Below are 15,873 nucleotides of genomic sequence, written 5' to 3'. Positions count from 1 at the left end.
ATCAGCAAACACAAATCTGTGGATTTAATATGCACTCAATTAATTCTTATCATTGATTGATGTATTGATTATCTACGTTTTAGGTACCTCCTATTCCCCAGGCACTGTTATAGGTATATAGATAATGGGCTTAGAAGATAAATATGAGGTGATCCCAGCCCTCCAACAAAGCTCACATAGTAGAGACAGACAGGAAGTAAAATTGATACTATGATCTGTGCCACAAAAGAAGGAGTGGCCACCTCTCCCACTGGCAATGGGGGAGAAAACTGGTGAGGACTGGCTCTGTGGAGGTGCTTAGCTGGGTCTTTGAATATACACAGATGGCACTCACCACACAAGGCATGTAGGGGAGGGAGACATTTGGCTAGGAGTGCTCCTAGCATAGGAAGCATCGGTGGTTGTGCATGTGTGGAGTTTGGTGTTGGGGAAGGGTTGGGGGAAGAGCAGGTGAGGTACTCAGGGTATAGAGGAGGCTCCAGAGGCAGGTGCGAGAGGGCCTGTACTTTGGCTAAGGCATTGGGCCTTCCCCTGGTGGTAATGTGGAGCCATTGAAAGGTTTTACAAAGGGCATTGGCCATTGCTCAGATTTGGGGCGTGAGGAAGGTCATTTTAGTGGCCAAGAACCCACCTTTGCAAAGATCATGACAGGGAGAAAAATCTAGCATGGCCAATTCCATCTTGCTCTGGCCTCACTGGCTGGCTGCCCTCACTCATTCCTGGGCATAGGCCAAACTACCCATGGGAGGAATTTAGTTTATAGTTTAATTTTAAAGCAAGAATAATAGTCCCTCCCTAAAACTGCTCCCCTCCTTTTTCAGGAACTGAAACTACCTTTTTAAGACTAATGAAAGGCTAAGAGATTAGGATTATGGGAGGGGCGGTCTGAGTTCTGCTAAAGTGTAGGCAGAGTTTTTCTGTAATCTCTTACTGCTCAGGGTCATGTGGCCAGACGTTTGTGATTTTCTCAGTTGCTCTTACAGGTAACAGATAACAGTTGCAGATTGGTCTTTTAAGATGTTTTTTAGATTTTTGCATTCAGGCCACCAAGTGACCCTACTTGGACTGGTGACACATGACTCAGCTGGACCTGCAGCCCTCACCCAGATGGAGACTCAGTGCACAAGGACCATTTTCCATACTCCTATGATTTCACCCCAAACCAATTGGCACCACCCATTCCCTAGCCCCCTGCCTACCAAATTATCCATAAAAACCCTAGCTTCTGAGTTTTTGGGGAGATTGATTTGAGTAATAACTCCTGTCCTTCCACTTGGTGGCCTTGTGTTCATTAAACTCTTTCTTTATTGCAATAGTGCTTTCTCAGTGAATTGGGTTTATCTGTGCAAAAGACAAGAAGAACCTGTTGGGAGATTATAGCCATGTGGACAATGGGGTGGTCCTAGAGGCAGAGAGGCCAGTAAGGGGCTTGTTATCTAGGCATCCAGGAGAAATGATGAAATGAGATAGTGGCAGGGAAGGCAGAGAGGAGACCACGAATATGGAACTTGATAATTTTTTCCTCTACCTCTCTTTATCCATCACTATGAAAATCTAACCAAGAGGGAGACACAGGTCATAATAAATGGCCACTTTCCAGGATTTGGCACCACCAACATCTGCCTGGCTTGGGTGTGTGTTTACCGTCTCATACCAGTTTGGTTCTCAATCTGTATTTCCTGCTAGTGTCAGACCTCTAGGAAATTGCCAGTCACCTCTAATGCCACTTTCATTTTTTTCCCCCTTTTCCTTCCCAAGTCAGGTAATAACATTCCCCAAGGAGCTAAGCAGAGTGGCTGGCCTCATTTCTCCCCTGACCTGCGGGCTTGCTGGCTGGTTGTCTTGCTTCTGGGAAATGGTCAGCCAGCCTGTTGCTCCCTGTGCCCCTCCCCCACCAGGCAGCTCACTCCCTTTGTAGTAGCCTCCTGTCAAGACCCATCTAGTGACTATTAATGAGGATGGGAAGAGACAGAGAAAAGAGGAAAACACCACAGTAAGATAAAAACAGATCAATAGTGGAGCTAAACAGAGCAAGAGGTTCTGAAAGCAATTCACGAGCTGTCAGCTTCTCAACAAACATAGGGTTTCTGATAATCTCAGATGGACACAAAAAGGAGAGAGATGGACAAAAAGCCGGAGAAGCACATCAAGGGAAAGCAATAAGGAGAATTTACCCAGCCAGAACTCATCCTCCAGGTTCCCGAAGCCAACACGGTAATCAGCCCATTTCCGGAAAAAATCAGTTAGGCCATTTTGCCGCCTCTGAAATACCTATGAAGGAAAGAAAAAAACCCGAGGAGATGCTCAGGAGAATAAACTGTGATAAGTAAAATTGATATAACTGGGTTTTATATCTGCAACGACAAAGCTGTCCAAAGAAAGAACATTTCAGAGCAGAGCTCAGTATTTACACAGCAGTTTTTGTAGGAGACACTCGAAGCCCTTCTCTTGAAGTGTAGAGGCCTCTGATGAATAGGCTCCCGTGTGATGTTGACACTAATTTGCACCCCTGCAATGTAGAAAGGATTCAGAATACATATCAAGCCCCCAAATAGTCAGGGGAAATAGGCTTGGCTCTCAAATGAATCTTTTGCATTACAGAGTGCAGTAGAAAGCATTTCTCACTAAAAGAACAGGACCAACTTCAAATCAGCCAGTAACTGTCATCATCCTATTGCAGGCAAAGTAATATTGCATATCATTCACTTTCTGAGCTGTTTAAGTGCTTATTTCATTTAACCTCCAATATATCAGCCTTGGCTTCAATTTCCAATTATGCTCTAAGAAGGAGGCACAAATATGTCAGAAACATAAAAGAAAATGTCTCCCAAGAGTAGCTGTTATGAGCACATCACCATTCAAAAACTACCGGTTTTGTACCCGGAAACATCCACACTGTTAGCAGAGTGAGAGAGGGAATCTGAAGAAGGGTGGAGGGGCTGGTTTTCCATCCTACAGCCATTCGGCTAATGCTGGGCTGCTTTAGGGCCAGGCGGTGGGAACTCCTGGCCACCCCCACAGGGCTGCATTAAGGGGTGGGGCCCTTTGGGAGGCTGCCCTTATTTTCCCTCTCTCTGTATTGCCCTATCAGGCATGGGAGGAGGGTGGTGACAGGAAACAGTGTCTCTCTTTTCCTGACCGTGGTGCTCCCTGAAGGCTGTGACAGCTCTAGGGAAGAACCAGGGAGACCCCAGGAAGACTGGGGGAGGGGAATCACCTATCCATATTCGGCCCCTCATCTGTCTTCCCATACACAATCCTCAGTTGGAGGTTTCTGATCATCTCTCTGTGGCGGTGATCACCTCCTCCTACAGAAAACACTTTTCCTCAACTGATTTTTTGTTTGTTTTGTTTTTTGAGATGGAGTCTCACTCACTCTTTCACCCAGGCTGCAGAGCAGTGGCATGATCTCATCTCACTACAACCTCCGCCTCCAGGGTTCAAGTGATTCCTTTGCCTCAGCCGCCTGAGTAGCTGGGACTACAGGCATGCGCCACCATGCCCAACTAATTTTTGTATTTCTAGTAGAGAGAGGGTTTCATGATGTTGGCCAGGCTGGCCTCGAACTCCTGGCCTCAAGCGATCCACTCACCTTGGCCTCCCAAAGTGCTGGGATTATAGGCATAAGCCACTCTGCCTAGTGCCTCCACTGCTTTATTATAGATGCAGTTCTGAGCAGGGAAGATCCCTGGGCCTAACAGAGCCACAGCTCCCTTTCTCTAGCACCCTCCTGCTTAACTGTCCTCACAGAAGGAGGAGGAGGAAAGGCAGTAATCCCGAGGGCCCTTCATGGGGCCAGGCCATTGCAGCCTTGATATAGTTATTCCTTTCCCTGCCTGGCCAGACCTATGATTGGACTGCTGAACGAGGGCCTTGAGGGTAATGAGAAGCTCCAGGATGGACACGTGGGGGGTTATAAAAGGATGGCCAGAAGATGGTGAAGTTGGCTTGGCAGGTGCTAAGCTAGGTACACTAGAACACTGAGGATGCCTCCATGAAAGGAGAGCAGCTGCCTGTACTTACAATCCAGCCGCCCCCGTCGGTGGTCATGTCACAGTACACTTGTAACTTTTGGCTCAGCTCCCCATTGAGGAAGATGGTGTAAACCCCACTCAGAGTGTCTCCATTCATCAAATGCTGGGCACAGTCTTGAGGATGAGGGAACACCCGGCCCCCTGCAAGGAAAAAAGACAATGTCCAGAAAGGATCCTTTCTCCCACTGTACATAAAATCTCCTTGGATCATAGAAGGTCTTAGCGAGTCTCCTGGTACATCATCAACAGCTCTAAGAAATCCTCAACTGAGCTCAGGGTGTGGGTGTGGGGACTCGGCATCATCTTGCATTTCCCCTCCTCAACTGACGTTAGACTTAGCAGACAACATACAGTTTCATGGGATCTGAGGACCAAACGGCGGGACCAAATGGTGGGGTTCATGGTGTAGCTCCTCCAGTTACCTATTCATCTGACTTTAAGTAAATCAGTTTGGCATCAGTTTTCTTATCAGTAAAATGGGGATAATAAAAATCTCCCCCTTGAAGAGCAAAGATGTGTTAATGCAGCTAGTGATTGGTTACTCAGGCAATGATTACAGACGCATGGGCCAAAATACATCAGTGTAGGTGGACACCTTTCGAAAGGATGAGAGGCATCTAAGCAAAACTTTCTGTCATCTTTACAGTAGCCATTAAGGAATGCCCGAACAAGCTCAGCATTAGCAAGAAGATGAATTATCTATTCCTTGTACAAAATAATCCCCTGATTGGACTAAACAATCAAGTGGCCATGTTTTACAGTTCAGTTTAAGTTTAAGGAGAGGGCAGGGGAAGTAAATTGCAGCTCATCTTTCAGAGAGAACAGCCCAATTTGTAGAACAATATCTAATTAGCTGAAAGAGGAGCTTAAATTGTGTGTCTTGAAGCGCTTAGCTTCAGGGCACATTTTAATGCTGAGCAGGCAAGCCAAGTAGAAAGCCCATCGGAGGAGCTTTTCTGGACTGCAGGCGCTGCTAGAGTAAGCTAAAGGCAGAGCTTCCAGTGTAGGGAAGGGTGGTGTGGGTGCTCTGTAAATAGAATGATCTTCTGTGTTAACAAAGAGCATGCTGAGATTGATAGGGTTCTGCATCCTTGAACTGCTGCAGTCAGGAAGAGAAGCTGGGGAGGGACCACATGTGTCAGTCATTGCAGTGACCCCTAGTGGCAGATCTGGTGCACTACGGGTGTGACATAGGGCCTGCTGGTGGGTCAGAGTAAGTGACAGTACAAAGGCACCCAAGAACGGCGACATAGCAACCTCAACGAAAGCCCTGGTCATCTCAGACCCCATCATAGATCACCAGGGAAGCTTCCTGTGTCAGGAAGACGTGGTTGGAGTCGGTTCATGCAAGGCCCCCCTGGAGATGTGTTAAGTGCCCCCACACCAGGACTGCCCTTCAGCTTGCTGTCACACCCTGGTTGAGGGGATACCCACCTAATGTAGTTTAGAATAAAGGCAATGCAAAGGCGTATCTTACAAGGAAAGGCAATGCCTTTGTTCTAAAGGCAATGGTTATACCAGGGAATGACAATATATTTCTGTAGAACTTGTCCTTTACCAAGTGTTTTTATTTCCATTTAGTTCTTGCAAGAAACTTGAGGGGATGGCAGATTGGTATAGATATACTTATTTTACAGAGAAGGAAACTGCATGCAGAAAGATTACATGACTCAGATTGCTGGAACTCACATTTTCAGATGGGTTAAGTGCTCTTTGCACTGTCCTGAAGCAGGAAATGTAATGTATGATAGAATGTACTGAAGAATGACATCTATGCATACAGCAAAGGACTAATTAATACCTGTATTTACCTTATAAGCAAAAAACCCCCAAAGGTTAAAGATCTCAACAAGTTCTATGTTCAAATCAATTATGCATACCCTCTGAAACTGATTTCCTTAATAGCTACAGAAAAGTTAACTGTCATCTGCAGGATGTCCTAGAACTCTTCACAGTTCCTGATCCCATCTACCCCTAGAGGCTATAATTATATTTCAGGAGACAGGTGTGAGTTGTCCCTGTCCCCTCTCCCTGCTGCTTTGGGAACACTGCTATTATCTCCTGGCTTCCTGGTCATTCTTGACCTGGCCTCTGGAACCACTAGTCTGTCTGCCTTTCTTTCTCCCTTTTCTTCTCCCTGTTTGAGTTTCTCATTTTAGAAGATCAGCCCTTAGTGTCCTTGGTCTTCAGCTTTCTCCTAAGGTGTGCACTAATAGCCCTTTTTCCTGAAGAAGGGTTTCTTCATTAAATAAACTCAGCTTCTTAAAGGAGCCAGAACCCTAGATTTCTTTCCAATATCCAATGTGCCCCCAACAAAACATCTCCCCGCAAATCTCACAATGACAATCTCATACAAATACACATATAAATCCAAACGTCAGAATGGGGAAAGAAATGATCTCACAGAGGCTTCTTCATGTTGACAATGTAGGTTGATTTAATATTTATATTATAGGTACTTTTTACAGGCTCAAATGTATTAGTCACTTTAAAGCTACACCTACACACATCAGTAAACTGAGATGACTTCTCAGTAAACTGAGAAGATAACCTGAATGGCTATCATATAAAAGAGGGATTCATTTTTTTAAAGTTAGAAAATAAGAATAAAATTAGCTTAGGAAAAAAGTGTTTTCAAAGCGGTGCCAAAAGATTGGACGGGATAACTGTCCCAGATTACACCCTGGGAGAGGAAGGACCATGCTTTCTTCCTTCCAGGCCAGCAATGAGCCGGTCGGTGGGGGGCTCTCCAGATGTGTGTGAGGCAATGATGCATGGTTGCTGGGTGCTCTTGCCTTCCCCTTGACAAATTGCAAGGCCATTTGGTGGTTTATAGATTCCATTCGCTGTGATGTAGTCTGTGACATTAATGTAAAGACAATCAGCAAGCATTTGCTCACACAGACTATCAAGAGCAGCAACCTGGGAGTTTCACATCTTTGGAACTTGGAGAAGACACTGCATTTACAGCAAAATGATTCCTTTTCAAGCTGCTCCAGCCTGCAACCCTAGTCCTTGATCAAATTATTATTCCTTTTTTTCAGGCAAGAGAAAGCAGAGGCTCACTAATAGTTCTCAGACTGGGACCTTATTAAAATTCAGATTCCTGTGTTCCATAGAAGATCCAATGAATCAGAATATCAGAGGGTGGTGCAGGGAATCAGTGTTTTACTGAAGCTCTTCAGACAAGTCTGAAGACCAGCTGGATTTGTCTGGCACATTTTCCTCTTCTCTAGAGGCTAAGAGGTAGAATTGGTAAACTGAGCAGTGCCTCAGAGGAGCCCTGTGGTCTGTGTCCTCTGCTCAGACCCCTGTGGGTGGGTGGATAAATACTGTAGATTGAATCTCTGTCTCTCTCTGAAAGGAAGGTTTTTCTTCCTTTCAGTGCAATAACTGGAGCCTGGACCAATGAAGAATATTTCATTTAATTTTTATTTCTATTTTTAGCACAGGCTGTGGTGATTACCAAGTTAAGAGAAAAGCCACAACAAGTGTTCAGTACACTGAAACGTCTCATGGTGAAGTATTTCTAGATATCATTGTGAGATCGACAGGACCAGGGCATTCACCAGAAGAATTGCTTGGAAATTGGTTTGTGCTGGGCAGTGGAGGCTGAATGCTGAGTGGAGTGGAGCAAGCTACGTGACATGCAGTGCAGTCAGGGGGCCACCACTGCTGGGACAGACTTTCTCTGTCATGGCCCTGCCCCTTACTTGTTTTAGATTCTTAGGGGTGCCTTTAAAATGATCAGCGTTAATAGCCCTGGCAAGTGTCTGTCCACTTTTCTGGACTCCGCATCAGGACTGAAGCCACAATGTCAGCATTTGTCTCTAAAAACAGGGCAGATTTCTCGGTGAGTGCAGAACCCAGTGTTGCTCCATAGAAGCGCAGGCGGCCACCTCTGGCTATCAGCACTTAGATTTGTTTTTCCCAGAAGCCAGTTTGTGGTTGAATCTCCCTTGTTAGAATCAATGGCCCATGTCTGCAGAATAGCTGGCTAGACTGTCATGGGCAGTCTGAGTCTGAGGACAGGGCAAAGCTACCTGCTTAGCCCACATGGGCTGTCAGATCTGCCACTTGGCCTTCTCACAGCTTCTTCTAGTATGTTTACCTGTTTACGCTCTTATTAATTCAACAAACATATAAAAGAGTGTGTGCTCGGTTCTAAATACTGGGCTAAAAGATGGGAATACAAAGAAGGAAAAGACACAGTCACACCCTTTCAGGTTGCTCACGCTGTGATGGGAGAAACAAATATAACTTTGAGCTCTAAGTGCTCTGGGAAAGAGATAAACATTGGGGGCTGGCAAAACCTGGACGTGGGTGTGCAGTGATGCCTGGCTGGCAAAGATGGAGTAAGAAGTGGGGGCCTGGGATAGGGCAGAGGTGGCAACTGCTAATCAGAAAGTTATTTTAGGAACTGACATAGATGCTGGCCACAAATTGGTGGAGAAGGGTGTTCCAGGCCTGTGCACAAGCATGGCCCTTTTGGGAAACTGAAGGTTTAGCAGGAGACAGAGCAGGAATCCGGTGGGATGGAGGAGAGCGAGCCCTGGGGAGGTAAGTAGGGGGATTATGTCATTCATGGAGGCAATTGGAGAAAGAGTCTATTGGTGGACTTTAAGCTCAACTTGTTAGAAAGAACATTCTCACTGCAGTATGGAGAATGAATAAGATGGGGGTGAGCCTGGAGGCAGAACCCCATTCAGGATATACTAGTGGGAACCCAGGAGGAGAGTGACAATAGCCTTTAAAGGAGCAATAGAGTGAGTGGAGAATTGACTGAGCAAGACAGCTTTGATGTGTTCACCCTAAACAGAGCTCCCGAAGGTCCTCAGGCTCTGCCGACCACCTGCCTTCTACCCAAGGGCAAGTGCAACAGACATTCAGATCTGCCCTTCACAGGTCAGCTAAAGGCATACTAGTACTAGAGGAATGTTCTGACATCATTTGTCTTATTATTCCTTGGATCCACTTATCAGAAGACTCAATTTCATGGCAGATTAGGTTGATCACAGACTGGCAGTTGCCAGCCTGGCCCTTCTCTGTGGCTCTTGATTCACCATGGCCAGGGAGGGCTGGGTCCTGATGACACCTCCTGCTAGTCTCCCTTTGCAATTCTGGTTCCACCTGTATTCATTCTCCACACTTTATCCAGAGTGACCTTTTTCATTATGTGAATGGTGATCTGATCTCATGCTATGTCTTACTTGCCAAAAACCCGTCAATGGCTTCTTTATTCCAATTAGAATAAAACCCAGAATCCCCACCACAGCCTGCAAAGCCCTGTATGCTCCATCTCTGTCACATGCACTTCTCCCCACTGTCACTATTCTTCAGCCTCACTGGCTTTCTTTTAACGGATAGAAAAGGCCAAACTTACTCCTCCCTCGGGGTGTAGCAATTACTCTTCCCTAGGCCTGGAATTCTCTTCTTTGTGGATTCACTCTCATTATTCAAATCTTGGCTCACATGTCTCAGCTAAAGAGAAGCTTGTTCTGACCACCCTAGTTGAGACCAGGGTCTGGGATGGGGGAGGAAGTGGCAAGCGATAGGAAAGACTTCCTACTATAGGTGCCGTCCTGGAAGTCAGCTCTTCATACTGTCTCTAGTCCATTACTCTGTTTATTTACTTATTGTTGGTCAATTCTCATTGGCTCATCCCCTTGAATGTAAGTTCCATGAGAGTATAACCATCTGGCTTACTTTATTCATCACTCAGCACTTAGAACAGTGTCTGACCCAAAGAAGGTGCTCAATCAGTATTTGTTGAATGTAGGATGCCATGTGAGCACTATATCCTGTCCCTCCCATATGGTTATGAAAAGGAAAGTTAGAATTAAATTTTCTGAAACATTTGGGATAACACAATTTAAAATAGGCCAGATGAAGTTCTGTATGTAGTAATACGTAAGGTCCTGCTGTAACATTCACAATGTCACCTTCAACCTATGGTGTTACTGGAAGGCAGGCCTCGAGTATGAGATGTTCAGGTTCTTGGCATTTTTGAACAAAGAATAGGACAAAACGCACAAGCAAAGTAATGAAGGAACAAAACACAGGAATGAAGCAGAGAAAGCCAGGATTTATTAAAGCCAGGAAGCACTCCACAGGGTGGGAGTGGGCCAGGACAGGCAGCTCAAGGGCCCGATTACAAAGTTTTCTGGGTTTTAAGTACTCCATTTGAGGTCTCTATCAGCTACTCCTTATCTGGATGAAGGGTTTGGTCTGTGGCTAATTAAAGGCTGGGTTGAATTGGATGCGGATGAAGGGAAGGGCTGTGCTTAGGGTGGCCAATCCAAGATACTTTCCCTTTTCAGCTGAGATGTGGTGGAAGGGAGAGGGTTGTAGGGAGAGTAGGCTTTAAACCTTTGTTACTGGGCCTGGGGAGATGGGGTTTTTCCTTTGGGTTTAGCTTTAGGAAGTTGACATTAATTGGCCTTAGGGTCCCTGCCTCCATAGCTAGGCGTTTTCCTTTCGATCCAGCTTTGGGAAGTCAGCAGGAACTGGTCTTAGATTCCCTGCCTCCAGACCCTATTCTCGTGCCTCAATAGTAGGTTTTACCATTGCTTGGCAAGATTCACTGCCTCCCTGTGGGGGATCACATGTCCCCGTCCCATTGAATAGAACAAACAATTCTATGTAAATCAATTCAGTAACTTAGATGACATAGACCACTTTTTTGGAAAATTACTACATCCCAAAAGTTGTGCAAGATAAAAATGAAAAGATAATCTAAATGTGTGAAACTATTTTTATAAATTAAATTTGTGCTTAAAATCTCTAGAAAAAGAATCTCCAGGCCTAGGTAGCTTCACTGATGAATTCAAAGAATAAATATCACTAATTTTATACAGTCTTCCAGGAAATAGAACAAGAGGGAACACTGCACGACTCATTCATTGCAGCCAGCATTATTCGGATAAAAAAAAAAAAAAAAAAAAAACAACAAGACCAGCCTGGCTAACACGGTGAAACCCTGTCTCTATTAAAAATACAAATATACAACGAGGCACCACAAGCCAATGCAGAACAGATGGATTATTTAATAAATGATGTTAGGAGAACTGGTTCACTATAGAAAGAAAAATGAAACTGTATCTTCAACTAATACCACTATAAAATAGACTAAATAGAAAGAAATAAATCTAGAAAGTTAATAGCACAACATATTGAAGAATACCCTTTGGCCGAAAGGCAGAGAAAGACTTCTTAAGAGAGGCTTCAAAAACTCAAATAATAATAGCTAATATTGAGTACAGGAACCTGACAAAATGGACAAACTATATGAGCAGGTAATTTAGAGGAAAAGAGCACTGAAAAGACTAACAAACATATGAAGAGATGTTGAAACTCAAACTCATTATTAAAGACATTCAACTAGAAAAATGAGATATCAATGCTCTCTATGAGATTATTAAAAATTACAAAGCTGGGCCATGTCAAGGCATTTGGAATGATGCACGTCGTTAGGAAATAGAAGTTTCCATGCACTGTTTGAGGGAGTGAGGACTAGCACAGCCACGTGGAAGAGCAGTACATAGTTAGACTATGGAAACGCTTCCCCTATGACCCAGCAATCCCTCTTCTGGGTATATATTCCGGAAGGCATTACCTCAGTGATCCATAAGTGGACATGTACAAAGTATTTACTGCAGCACCATTTGTGGTGGTGGGAGGTTGGAGACAATCTGATGTCCATTTTTGCAAGAATGGAGAGGTAAAATGTGATGGGTGCACATCATGCACATACATTCACAACAAGTGGAAGCAAAAGACTATATATATGCATGACAACATGGATGGGTCTGTAAAACAGTGCTGGGCAAAAACTATTGAGAATAGGGAATGAACTATGTAATCCAATACCATTTACATATATTTAAAATATTTATACTCAAAGTAATTTTACAAGAATACATTTTTCAAAAATACATCCAAACAGAAGGACACAAATCTAATACATCAGAATGCTTGCCTAATGGATGGTGGAAGAGGAGAAGAGTGTAAAAGGAAATAAACGAGTAAATACAGACTGAGACTTGTTGGAGATTAACATGGGTGATATGTGATACACTGTGAGTGTGATTAATTGAGACCTCTGATCTGACACCCATCCTTCTATTAATTTTGGACATACATGGAAATGGTTTGTGTAAATGGGATAATTAGTGCCCTACTTCCTTCTTCACAGCCAGGTTGCTGCCCACGCCACCCCTCCTCCCAGCTAAAAAAGAAAGTAGACTTCTCCTTTTAGGGGTTTGCTTGTTTTAATAAAGCAAGAACTCAAGCTGTTTCTAAATAGCAGAGCAGAGAGAAGCCCCATCACCTCTCCACTTTGGTGAAAAGGATGTGTGGCATATCTGAGGGTCGATAGCCATGGATAGTGATCATAAGGCTTTCCTTTCTAACTAGAATATCTGTCTGATAAGTATGTGAATTTCTATGATCCACCACCTATTGTCCCAGAGTATAGTGTGTGCCAGTCTTCATTAATCTTTACAACCTCAGAAGCTGAAGCTTGTGTTAGACTCCAAAGTTTTCTTAAAAAGCCCCACAGAGCAGCTCAGTCTGGATGTGGGAGGGCAGGGACTGGAACAAAGGTAATAAAAGGAAACTTCTTATTACCCATCTCTGGGTACCTCTGCAAATGATTGTCTTTGCTTAACCTCAAGGTCAAGACAACCTATTTTATAGTGCTCACTGTCTCTTAGGACAAGCTTTAGTGAGAACCTTGTTTGCTTTTTATGGTATTAAAAGAGACAATGAAACTGCCTCTCAGACAATCATTTCACCAAGTCCTGGCTGCTCTGTGGGGAATATTTGTTTTCTCATTTATATTCATATCTCTAAAAGACAAGTAGACCTTGGATAAAATTTCAGGCGACAGTAAATTATAAATAATATATCCATATTTTTTCTCTTCCATACTACTTGTATTTAATTCCCTCTAGATTTTTGTGCAAACACCAGAGACAAGAGGACAGGAAGTTATTAACATGATGGAAAGAATGAAATGGACTTATGTTATGTGGCAGAAACACAGCAAGGGAAGACATTTGATCAAAGGAAGTTTTTGAGAGTTTGTGAGTACTAGTTCTTTTCTGTTTTTTTTTTTTAAAGTTTTATTATTATTTTTTGACATCTTAACCCTTTTCTAGGCTATCAGGTGGCATCTTGCTTAAAATGAACCTCTTATCTTGGTCCACTCAGGACAAGGTGAGGGTTTATCAGTGGATAGAGGCAACTTTGGGGCCAAACTTTAATCTTTATTGTTCCATCAGAGAAGGCACAGTAAACACTCAGAATGAGGAGCTGAGATCAGCCCATCCTAAGAGTAGGAGCTAAGTGGAAAACTCAGGTACTATCAATGAAATTGGAAAAGATGCTAATTATTAAAAAGAAATTAGCCTCTAAATCCATTAGCCCTGGCTTGCTATCACCTGGGAGCCTTCCCGTGTTTCTCAGACTTCTTGCTTAGCAAGAGTAGTTCGTGCCTGTGGAGTCCTGACGGGCAGCACTCCAGTCTTGCATGTAAGTAAAGATACACTGCTCTTCAATTTTGCTTTTCCTTCTTGGTAACGTCCCCATTCCCTGCCTCCCCCCGAAGTTTGGAAGCTGATACCCTTGTATTCTCTTCCTTCTTAATAAAATTTGCTCTTGGGCAGGGGAGAAAACTTTGGGGTAGAGCGGTGGCACAGGAAATGAGACCTCATTAAAATTAACATGCAAAGGACTATGTAGCCTAGTGGAATTTATTCAGGGAAATTTGCATTGAGGTGGCAGACAGAGCCTGAAATTAGAGGGAATTTGGGCATCGTATTCTTGAAGGTTATACCTCTTTGCCTGCGCCATCCCTATGAGGGGTATTAAAAACTTCCTTAGGCTTTGTTTTTCCAGAGACCCCTCTTCTGTGCTCTGCAGCTGAGATTTGACTATTCAATTTAACCACTACCTATTATTATGTCTGCTATGTGCCAGGCTTTGTGCAAGGTACTTTCACATGGATTATTTCTGTCCAAGAATCTTTCATTCTGTAACCAGTCATTTCAGCAGGTTACAGTAAATCTCCGAGACAAAGCTAGCAGAGTTTGCTATGCTTCAGTGACTTACACTTAAATTTGAGCTTTCCAGTAAAACTGCAAAAGCTTCCAAACACAGACATATCTTTGCCATGTACCACGGAAGTGATGATACGGACTCTACATGGAGCAGCTCAGTCAGTAGCTACACTCATTGCATAGGAAATTGGGCTCTTCGGCTTTCTCCTTCCTGAATTGGTATTGGTCATGTCCCAAGAGCCTGGTGTCGACTGGAGTCTTGTAAAAACCAACAAACAACCTAAATACATCCTGATAGCTCCCTGTACTGTCCACCAAACAAAGATGCTCTTCTGCCTCCTCTCCAGATTTCCATGTGCTGTTAATCTTCTGCTTGTTTGATCCTAGTGAGGCCCCAGCTGAATCTGGTATCCCAGATCCAAAAAGTTCCACACCCCTTGGCGCAGCTGCACCTAAGAGAGGACAGTGAGGGCACAGAGCTGATTTACTTTTACAGCCCAGGTGGGTCTGGAGCGAGGCACAGCTGTAAGATGCCACAGAGACTTCAGGCACATTGTCATATTGCTCACAACTGCTAGCTGTGGCATCACCAGGGTGGGAATTAAAAGCCCATACTACACAGAGCAAACACTGAAACCCATGCATTTTGGGGATAAAATGACTAATTTAGACTAATAAATATGCAAATTGGGAGCTCGGTTTAAGTATCTGTCATCTGTGTCCTTTTAATAGAAAAGAAATTCTTAATTCAATGGAAAGCTCCAACCCGTGGGTCTTTAAGTGGTGGCGTGCAAAAGAGAACCATGGAGGCCTCTTTAATTAACCTGTGAATGTGCAGGGAAGGGCTTAACAAGAAGAAGGTAACGCCTTAGTTCTGAGATCAGACACCTTTGAAAGAGCACGGAGGGGAGCATAATTGACTCCAGCCCCATAAAAGAGATCAAACGTCTTCTAAGTTCCACTTGGTAAAGATACATCTTGGATTCGTGTCTTGTTTGTGTGCCCAAGGTTTATGTTTTTAATTAAAACATTTGTTTTTCTGATTAATGTGCTCCTTAAAGACAGTGAGGTATTGAAAAGTATAAAAAGAAGAAGGGAGAAGAGGACTCGTTCACAGTCTCAATGCTATAGAACCACTGGGACATTTTGTCATTTCTGATCAGTGTCTTTCTTCGTCATTTAGAACGAGTGCAGTGGGGGAGACACCTGGTGGGGCTGGGGGACTTTCTCTAACCTCTCTGGGGATGGAGGACAAGGCTCTGGGGCACAGACAGAAATCCAGTCATTCTGGTGCTCTGAGATGACAGGCAGAATGTGGTTGAGTATATGGGACATGCTCAGGTTTGCCTGGAATGTATGCAAACCCACACTCCCATAATGTGGGACAGGGAGAGAATTCAAAGTCCGGGCTGAGGAGCCTCACGTTACAGACTCTAGAGCGGCACGGTGGGAGGGGTAGAAATGTTAATAGCACAGACCCCAGAGCTGAACCATCTGGGGTCAAATTCCAGCTCCCCTTCTTAAGAACTATGGGATCCATGTGTTCTCATTGTTCAACACCCACCTATGAGTGAGAACATGCGGTGTTTGATTTTCTGCTGTCCTGTCAGTTTGCTGAGAATGATGGTTTCCAGGTTCATCCATGTCCCTACAAAGGACCCTAACTCATCGTTTTTGATGGCTGCATAATATTCCATGGTGTATATGTGCCACATTTTCCCTATCCAGTCTATCATCGATGGGCATTTGGGTTGGTTCCAGGTCTTTGCTATTGTAAA

General features: G+C 44.1%; 1 protein-coding gene and 1 long non-coding RNA gene across 10 annotated transcripts in view; one reads left to right on the top strand and one right to left on the bottom strand.

Annotated features, from left to right (window-relative positions):
- The window catches only part of TNR (tenascin R), a 410,842-nt gene that overhangs the window by 8,698 nt on the left and 386,271 nt on the right, over positions 1 to 15,873 (bottom strand). For all 3 annotated transcript variants that reach the window (XM_017529944.1, XM_037739057.1, XM_017529946.1), the window contains 2 exons: positions 4,024 to 4,175; positions 2,175 to 2,271 (listed from right to left, as the gene is read on the bottom strand). In XM_017529944.1, the coding sequence (XP_017385433.1) occupies positions 2,175 to 2,271; positions 4,024 to 4,175 (249 nt within the window). The remainder of the gene's footprint in view (positions 1 to 2,174; positions 2,272 to 4,023; positions 4,176 to 15,873) is intronic.
- Positions 1 to 15,873, top strand: part of LOC108305350 — a 226,398-nt gene that overhangs the window by 117,286 nt on the left and 93,239 nt on the right. The window contains exon 3 of one of the 7 annotated variants that reach the window (XR_005200518.1): positions 12,989 to 13,120. The exons of the other annotated variants lie outside the window; for them this stretch is intronic. This is a non-coding gene — a long non-coding RNA (uncharacterized LOC108305350). The remainder of the gene's footprint in view (positions 1 to 12,988; positions 13,121 to 15,873) is intronic. 7 annotated transcript variants of the gene reach the window in all.

This window comes from Cebus imitator, unplaced genomic scaffold, assembly GCF_001604975.1.
Source record: "Cebus imitator isolate Cc_AM_T3 unplaced genomic scaffold, Cebus_imitator-1.0 Scaffold62, whole genome shotgun sequence".
Classification (NCBI taxonomy): Eukaryota; Metazoa; Chordata; class Mammalia; order Primates; family Cebidae; genus Cebus; species Cebus imitator.
The sequence above is the reverse complement of the archived record's forward strand: the minus strand, read 5'-3'. Positions and strand labels throughout refer to the sequence as shown.